General features: G+C 45.2%; 1 protein-coding gene across 1 annotated transcript in view; it reads right to left on the reverse strand.

Annotated features, from left to right (window-relative positions):
* Positions 1 to 2,688, reverse strand: part of PFKFB3 (6-phosphofructo-2-kinase/fructose-2,6-biphosphatase 3) — a 97,604-nt gene extending 94,916 nt beyond the window's left edge. Inside the window, exon 1 of the mRNA XM_067469337.1 lies at positions 2,581 to 2,688. Within this exon, the coding sequence (XP_067325438.1) occupies positions 2,581 to 2,596 (16 nt within the window). The 5' untranslated portion in view covers positions 2,597 to 2,688. The remainder of the gene's footprint in view (positions 1 to 2,580) is intronic.
* Positions 2,689 to 9,667: the final 6,979 nt, after the last annotated feature.

Genomic DNA, 9,667 nt, shown 5'->3' on the forward strand with positions numbered 1-9,667 from the left:
AGGCCAAAAGATTGGGAACCACTACTGTGGGCCAAGCCAGGCCTTGGGATCTGGTGTCTTTAGGAACATGCTACTTCATCCCACGGGAGAGGGGGAAGATATGATGGAATATGTATCGTCGAACAACAACCCTATGATGGAATAGTCATTTTTTTTTTCAAAAGTCCATCCACACAGAAATCTAGTGGGCCAAAGAAGCAAAAGTGCTAGTTATCTGCATAGAGGGAATTCTTCTCTGGTAGAGGAAAGCAACCACCCACAGAATCATATAATTACAGAGTTGGAAGAGACCCAAAGGTCCTGATGAGGAGATATTGGAAAAATAGATATTTATTTATGCAGAAATTGTATGTACTTTACAAGCATTGAAACGTATAGAAAAATCAAGTTCTCTCTGTATAGAAAGAATGTTAACAGGACAAGCAAGCTGCTGTCCATGCACAGCAAGAGAGGGGCTGAAGAGGGGGGCATGTTATCTATGCGTTCCAGAGAAAGAGACTGGTACAAACGGAGCCAATACCTCTCCTGCCTGACAGGTCAAAAGCAGGCCCCTGATGGATGTAAGCTGCTCCTAGAAAGACACAGAGACATGCCTTTTGCATGTTGGAAAATAGAATTTGATATTCGTACAATGCTAAGGTGACATAGTGAATGAGGTAAATGTATGTAGACACATGTTCTTTGTTTGCTTGCATTTGAAGGCTATAAAAGGCATAATCAGCGTCTATATCACGGCTCTGGATGCTTTGGGACATAGTCCACTCCAGGGTCCCAGCTGGAAATAAAATCTGTGCTTTTGAGACCTCCGGACCTCTCTTTGTCTCTTTTCCTGAAACCTTCTCCCTGCCATTTCATCCAACTCCATCCACTCCAGTTCCATTCTGCCAGGCGGGAAGACACAATCCAAGCACTCCTGATAGATGGCCATCCAGCCTCTGTTTCAAAAACACCAGAGAAAACGCCTCCACCAGGCATGTAGCCGGGGGGGGGGGGGCCTCGGGGGGCTTCAGCCCCCCCCCCCCGAAATTTTCATGGTGGTTCGTGAAAAGGCCTTATTGGTGCATTATTTAAACTGTTATGTTTATTCATATCATGATCTGATCACCATACTCAATATATCCCATATGCATGGGGGTATTGGGGTAATGATACAAAAGGTTTGCTAGGCTAGACCCTCTTTCACTCAGACTCAGCCCCCCCCCCGAAACTCACCCCCCCCCAAAACCCCCCCTGAAAAAAAATTCAGCCCCCCCCCCCCCCCCCGAAACAAAATCCTGGCTACGGGCCTGGCCTCCACCACATTCTTTGGCAACCTATTCCACTCCAAACAGCTCCAACCATCAGGAAGTTCTGCCTTGTGTTTAGGGAGAATTACCTTTCCTGCAGGTAGAGAAAATGGAGTAGTTTCAACCAGTCCTATGAAATGGTTCCCTTTCCTCCACCTGCACTTTCAGGCTGCAAACCCAGGTGTAGGTTAAGCTGAAAGACTTGAAGAGTAAACTGGGCTCTACAGGCCAATGGAGACACCACCCCTGACATCAAAAGAGCTGCAAGACCAAGAACAAGCCACGAGAGTCAAGACAAAGATCCACCCAGAGGAAAAGTGTTCTTGCCATACATCAAGGGAACCACTGACAGCATAGGGAAGCTGATGAGGAAACACAACATACAAACTATCTCCAGACCCACCAAGAAAATCCAACAAATGCTATGTTCAGCAAAGGACAAGAGGGAACCTCTCACCTCTGCAGGAGTCTACCGTGTACCATGCAGCTGTGAACAAGTCTACATAGGGACCCCCAAACGCAGCAGCATTGCCCAAACACGAATCAAGGAACATGAAAGGCACTGCAGACTACCTCAACCAGAGAAATCAGCCATAGCAGAGCACCTGATGAACCAACCTGGACACAGCATATTATTTGAGAACACAGAAATGCTGGACCACTCTCACAACCACCATGTCAGACTACACAGAGAAGCCACTGAAATCCACAAGCATGTGCACAATTTCAACAGAAAGGAGGAAACTATTAAAATGAACAAAATCTGGCTACCAGTATTTAAAAAAACTCTAAAATTACAACAGCAAAACAACAGAGTGGAAACAATCAAGGGCATCTAATCACCTCTCAACAAAAGATTGCCCCAGGCACTGCCAGGCCATTACATGCGAATCAAGATGGTCAGTTGAAACATTCACACCTAGCTCCAACAGACAAGAGTTCTTTGTCCCACCCTGGTCATTCCTCAGATATAGAAACCCAATTTTCCTAGTTTCCAACAGACCTCACTACCTCTGAGGATGCTTGCCATAGATGCAGGCAAAACATCAGGAGAGAATGCCTCTAGAACTTGGCCATATAGTCCGAAAAAACCTATAACAACCCAGTGATTCCGGCCATGAAAGCCTTCAACAATACTTGAAGTGTAGCTAAGCACTGGAGAGCTCCTGGACTTTGGTCCGGAGATCAAGAGAGAGGCATAGACTGGCACAAAGTTCCCAAAGCAGCTCTACTTTAGGAGGCCAAGGCAGCTCCACCTTCCAGGTTGAAAAAAGAAACGAAACCAACTCCTTACCTTTCCGGAAAGGCATGATTGCAACAGATGTTGGTGATCTCCCACTTGGAGAAGGGGGAGCGGCACAGGTGGCTGGATTGCTAAAGATGCTGTCCCCCCGGGGTACTTTTTGGTCAACTCTTTGATTTTCTTCAAGATTTCTGGACCTTCAAGGAAACGACAAATTTGGTCAATTCTTTCTAGCAGCGTCACTACCTTTGATCGTAAAGGAGGAAGCAAGCTGGCAGGATGCACACCCAGAGAGCCTGGCTTAACTCTTTCTATGCCCAGTTCTGTACTTGTTTTATCATCATCCAAATCCGAACATGGCTTAAAGGCTTATTTATTTGACAAACCTAGCCACATGCTGCCCTCATAACTCTCCTATTTAGTGAAGTATGTGGCTCTCTTCCTGGGGAAAAAATTCAATAGGGAAAGCCAGAGGAAAGGCAAAAGGAAGGCATACTTTCTAGAAACAAAATACTTTCAGAATAATCCACAGACATATAAACCCAATTTTCCTAGTTCCAACAGACCTCACAACCTCTGAGGATGCTTGCCGTAGATGCAGGCAAAACGTCAGGAGAGAATGCCTCTAGAACATGGCCATATAGCCCAAAAAACCTACAACAACCCAAAAGCTTTTGCATTTATTACGATGAAAAAGGAGTGAAGAATCATAGAATCATAGAATCATAGAATCAAAGAGTTGGAAGAGACCTCATGGGCCATCCAGTCCAACCCCCTGCCAAGAAGCAGGAATATTGCATTCAAATCACCCCTGACAGATGGCCATCCAGCCTCTGCTTAAAAGAAGGCATCATCCCAGTCGACTCGAGCAAAAGCAACCCCCAGCAGTCTCTCTTAACTGCATGATTTGATTTATTTAGCCAGCGTTGTCCATAGACACCTCCAAGGTCATGTGGCCGGCATGACTGCATGGAGCACCATTACCTTCCCGCCGGCACGGTACCTATTGATCTACTCACATCTGCATGTTTATGAACTGCTAGGTTTCCATAATATTTCCTATGCTGTTATACATTGTTATCCACCTTACTAAACCACTTATCCTTTAACTAGTTCATGTAGTGGTCTTTCCTCCCCCCTCCCTTCCAAAATTAGTTTGCTGTTATTGTTATTGTTATTGTTAGTTTATTATTGTTATGTTGTTTTCTGCTGTCTTAATTGTTTTTGCTTTGTTTTTAATTGTATTCTGGAGTCCCCGGTGGCGCAGTGGGTTGTGCCGGCAGGACTGTGCCGGCAGGACTGAAGACTGACAGGTCGCAGGTCCAAATCCAGGGAGAGGCGGATGAAATCCCTCTATTAGCTCCAGCTCCTCATGTGGGGACATGAGAGAAGCCTCCCACAAGGATGATAAAAACATCAAATCATCCAGGCATCCCCTGGGCAACGTCCTTGTAGACAGCCAATTCCCTCACACCAGAAGTGACTTGCAGTTTCTCAAGTCGCTCCTTACACGATTAAAAAAAATTGTATTCTGCCTTGGGTTTGGGCCCCATGTAAGCCGCCCTGAGTCCCTTCAGGGAGATGGAGGCGGGATAGAAAATTAAGTTCTTCTTCTTCTTCTTCTAGGTTTGCAGAAGCTGAGGCTGACAGTGGAAGCTCACACCACTCCCCAAATTCAAACCTGCAACCTTTCGGTCAACAAGCTCAGTAGCTCAGCTTTAGGAACACCTAAAGCTTTAGAGAGCTTCTGTTCAACCATCTCAAAGCTCCCTGCTTGAGTGGTGATGGCATGATCATCAGTTTAGATGAAACTTTCTGTCCCTTCTAGCAGTGGCTGGTCATTTGTGTAAATGTAAACATTGATGGAGCAAGCACGCTCCTCTGAGGCAGGTGGTGAAAGAATGGTTTATTCAGAAAGTAAAAGCAAAATGAATTTGGTTAATAACACTATGTAACAAAATTTGAAACATTTTCTGTTCCTGTTTTGAAAGTGTTATTTCCTGTTTAACTGTGTTGTACTTACTTTGAAAGTAATTGTTACACTCCAGAAACTTTGTTTTTGTGGCTGCTAGAAACTATGTTGAATTAGTTGAGACTCAATGAGATATCCATTGAAAACTAGAGCAAAATGTGCTGCAGGATGTTCTGCAATCACAAAGTTTTTACAGTCAAATGAACTTTTTCCATGTGTTTAGAATAGAAACAATTAGGAAATGACATTTGTAACTCACAAACAATTACATAGTGTAATCAGAAAAACATGGTCCTGATCTCTTAAAAGGATAGCCAAACTTACTAAGGAGTTTCTCTTTGCGTTTCGGAGGTTTATGCCAAACAAACAAACAAACAAAATAGAAAGGAGCTATTGACAATAATAAAACAGCAAACATGGTTTTGTCTCTGGTTTTCCGTACATCAAGCACTCCTTCCCATATCATAATAATGGATTAGCATTGTGAGCTATTAACTTTCACTCTAAAAGTACATAATTTCTAATCTCAGTTTCACCTTTTGGGTGCTTTCCAAAAACACTGAAAATCGTAACACAATCTCGCATAGGGCACAAGACTCCCACACATTTGGAGGTTTAGCAGACTTAGGAAAAACTATATTGGGCAACCTTTTCTTACTCTAAGGGCACAATTGTTTTGGAAATATAGAGACCTTCTCCCTTGGAATTCTAGGCTCAGATATTACCAGGACATATTTTTTATTGTGTCAGAAGCGACTTGAGAAACTGCAAGTCGCTTCTGGTGTGAGAGAATCGGCTGTCTGCAGAGACGTTGTCTGTGGAACACCCGGATGTGTTAACATCTTGAGGAAGGCTTCTCTCATGTCACCTCATGGGAAGCTGGAGCTGACAGACTGGAGCTCACCCCTTCTTGCAGATTCAAACCGCCGACCTTCAGGTCAGCAGTTAAGCTGGCAAAAGGGTTTAACCCTTGGAATTCTAGGCTCTGATATTACCAGGACATTTTTTTTATCGTGTCAGAAGCGACTTGAGAAACTGCAAGTCGCTTCTGGTGTGAGAGAAGTGGCTGTCTGCAGAGACGTTGTCTGGGGGAACGCCGGATGTGTTACCAACCTGTGGGAGGCTTCTCTCATGTCACCTCATGGGAAGCTGGAGCTGACAGACAGAAGCTCAGCCCTTCTTGAAGATTTGAACCGCCGACCTTCAGGTCAGCAGTTAAGCTGGCACAAGGGTTTACCCCTTGGAATTCTAGGCTCAGATATTACCAGGACATTTTTTTTATCGTGTCAGAAGCGACTTGAGAAACTGCAAGTCGCTTCTGGTGTGAGAGAATTGGCTGTCTGCAGAGTCGTTGCCCAGGGGACAGCGGATGTTACCATCCTATGGGAGGCTTATTTCATGTCACCTCATGGGAAGCTGGAGCTGACATACTGGAGCTCATCCCTTCTTGCAGATTCGAACCACCGACCTTCAGGTCAGCAGTTAAGCCGGCACAAGGGTTTAACCCACCGCAGCTCCTACCAGGACAAATGGGACCTATAATGCCAAAGTTAGCCTTTGCTCTGTGAAAGAGTCTGCATAGGATTAAGAAAAACCTCACTGATCATCATAATTATGTATCATCCTGCCAGTTTGGATCTCATGACATCTGCACCGTACAAATTTGTTGCATCTGCATTCCACTTTTTGAAGGGTTGCATACTTTTAGTCAGGACGGACAAAAGAAAGGACATCTTCACACAGCACATAGTTAAACTATGGAATTTGCTGCCGCAACCCCATCATAATGGCTATTTCTTTTTATAGGGCTTTCTGTGGGGATTACACAAACTCATGTCCCATTAAATCATGAATCATGTGGCTTGTAGCCCAGCTCCACACTAGATACAGGATGATTTTGCATTACTAGTTGCTGGTGAAAATGATTGGGAGGAAGTGATAAATGTTAGGAGATCTCCAAAACTGAGTCTCCCTGGGGAGAAAGGGCAGGATATTAATATTTATTATTATTGGGTTGTTGTAGGTTTTTTCGAGCTGTATGGCCATGTTCTAGAGGCATTCTCTCCTGACGTTTTGCCTGCATCCATGGCAAGCATCCTCAGAGGTAGTGAGGTCTGTTGGAACTAGAAAAATGGGTTTATGTATCTGTGGAATGACCAGGGTGGGGCAAAGGACTCTTGTCTGCTGGAGCTAGGTGTGAATGTTTCAACTGACCAACTTGATTAGCATTGCCTGGAGCAATCTTTTGTTGAGAGGTGATTAGATGTCCCTGATTGTTTTCCCTCTGCTGTTTTGCTGTTTTAATTTTAGAGATTTTTAGGCAATAGGTTATTGTGGGGTTTTTTGGGCTATATGGCCATGTTCTAGAGGCATTTCTCCTGACGTTTCACCTGCAACTATGGCAAGCATCCTCAGAGGTGATTCACCTCTGAGGATGCTTGCCATAGATGCAGGCGAAACGTCAGGAGAAATGCCACTAGAACATGGCCATATAGCCCGAAAAAAACCACAAGAACCTAGTGATTCCAGCCATGAAAGCCTTCGACAATACATTTTTAGGCAATGCTAATCAAGGTGGTCAGTTGAAACATTCACACCTAGCTCCAGTAGACAAGAGTCCTTTGTCCCACCCTGGTCATTCCACAGATATATAAACCCATTTTTCCTAGTTCCAACAGACCTCACTACCTCTGAGGATGCTTGCCATAGATGCAGGCGAAACGTCAGGAGAGAATGCCTCTAGAACATGGCCATATAGCCCGAAAAAACCTACAACAACTCAGTGATTCTGGCCATGAAAGCCTTCGACAATACATTTATTATTATTATTTATTTTACTACTGTCAAGTTAGGTCAAGTAGAAAAGCAACTATTTGAACCAGCCCGATACTGAACTAAACCAATTGTCTAATTAGATCAGGAATAGCAACTGACAAGGGTCACTCCGCTGCAGTGACCCCACACACCCAAAATAAATCATTTTCCTTGCAACTCATGTTTCCTTGGAAGTCAATTTTGAGACCACTTCTTGTTGAAAAAGCCTTCTCTTGTGGCCCAGGAGATACTAAACAAGTGAAGAAATTGCCTCTCACATTCTGTTAAGGAATTGCGGGGGGTGGGGACGGGACCAAATGGGGATTGATCTTTTCAAATAAAATATGGTGCCTACAATCCTCCTACTTTGGAGGTTTTTAAACAGACCAACCAAAGCCCAATGGTCATTTGCCAGGAGGGCTTTGATTATATTTTTCCTGCACTGAACATCGAGAAAACCAAAGTGCTGTTCCAGCAGTCACCAGCCGTCCCCTCTCCAATGCCAGAGATACAGCTTAATGGTGTCACATTAGAAAATGTCGACCATTTCCGCTACCTTGGCAGTCACCTCTCCACCAAAGTCAACATCGACGCCGAAATACAACACCGCCTGAGCTCTGCAAGTGCAGCATTTTCCCAAATGAAGCAGAGAATGTTTGAGGACTAGGACATCCGCAGGGATACTAAGGTGCTTGTCTATAAAGCTATTATCCTCCCAATCCTGCTATATGGCTGTGAGACGTGGACTGTCTACAGACATCACATGCAGCTCCTGGAACGATTCCATCAGCGCTGCCTCCGGAAAATCCTGCAAATCTCCTGGGAAGACAAGCGGACAAACGTCAGCGTGCTGGAAGAAGCAAAGACCACCAGCATTGAAGCGATGGTCCTCCAACATCAACTCCGCTGGACAGGCCACGTTGTCCGGATGCCTGACCACCGTCTCCCAAAGCAGTTGCTCTACTCCGAACTCAAGAACGGAAAATGGAATGTAGGTTGGCAGGAAAAGAGATTTAAAGATGGGCTCAAAACCAACCTTAAAAACTCTGGCATAGACACTGAGAACTGGGAGGCCGTGGCCCTTGAGCGCTCCAGCTGGAGGTCAGCTGTGACCAGCAGTGCTGCAGAATTTGAGGAGGCACGAGTGGAGGGTGAAAGAGAGATACGTGCCAGGAGGAAGGCGCGTCAAGCCCACCCCGACCGGGACCGCCTTCCGCCTGGAAACCAATGCCCTCACTGCGGAAGAAGATGCAGAGCAAGAATAGGGCTCCACAGCCACCTACGGACCCACAAGGAAACCCATGATGGAAGACCATCTTACTCGTCCAACGAGGGATCGCCTAAGTAAGATTATATTTTTCCTGCATGGCAAAATGGGGCTGGACTAGATGGCCTCTGAGATATCCTCCGATTCTATGACTCTCTAAGCACAGTTGACTTTCAAAAGTGGACCCATGACACTCAAGAGAAAATCACAGAATCATTGATACCTCGTGGGTCACCCAGTCCAAACCCCTTCTGCCAAAATTGCATTCAAAGCACTCCTGGCAGATGGCCATCCAGCCTCTGCTTAAAAGGCTCCAAAGGAGGAGCTTCCACCATACTCTGGGGCAGCGAGTTCCACTGCTGAACAGCTCTCACAGTCAGGAAGTTCTTCCTAATGTTCAGGTGGAATCTCCTTTCCTGTAGTTTGAAGCCACTGTTCTGCATCCCATTTATTTATTTATTTAAAACTTTTCTATCCCGATCTTCTCAATCTTCTCATAGGATTCAATGCTAATAGTACAATCTAAAAACATCATATAATAACGAGTTAAAATACATATCGATTAAAGTTACAAATAAGCCAAATCGCCAAGATAAAATCATGTCCAACTCAGTCCGTATGTGTGGTCGATAACTTTGTTCTGTAGCCGATTTCAGCCATTACTCTGGGAATGCTTCCTTCCATAGCCAGGAATACACCAGCCTCCTGAAGGACAGGAGGGAGGGAGCAGATCTGATCTCAATCGGGAGAGTTCCATAGCCGAGGGGCCACCACAGAAAAGGCCCTGTCTCTCATTCCCACCAGACGCGATTGTGAAAGTGGCGGGACCAAGAGTAGGGCCCCACCAGAAGATTTTAATTGTCTTGGTGGTTCATAGGGGAGAATACATTCGGACAGGTAAACTGGGCCGGAACCGTATAGCATTTTGTAGGTTAAAACCAGCACTTTAAATTGTGCTCGGAAGCTAATTGGCAGCCAGTGGAGCTGGCGCAACAAAGGAGTTGTGCGCTCCCTGTACCCCGCTCCCGTTAGTAATCTGGCTGCTGAATGTTGGACTAATTGCAGCTTCCGAGCAGTCTTCAGAG

This window comes from Anolis sagrei, chromosome 5 (genome assembly GCF_037176765.1).
Source record: "Anolis sagrei isolate rAnoSag1 chromosome 5, rAnoSag1.mat, whole genome shotgun sequence".
Classification (NCBI taxonomy): Eukaryota; Metazoa; Chordata; class Lepidosauria; order Squamata; family Dactyloidae; genus Anolis; species Anolis sagrei.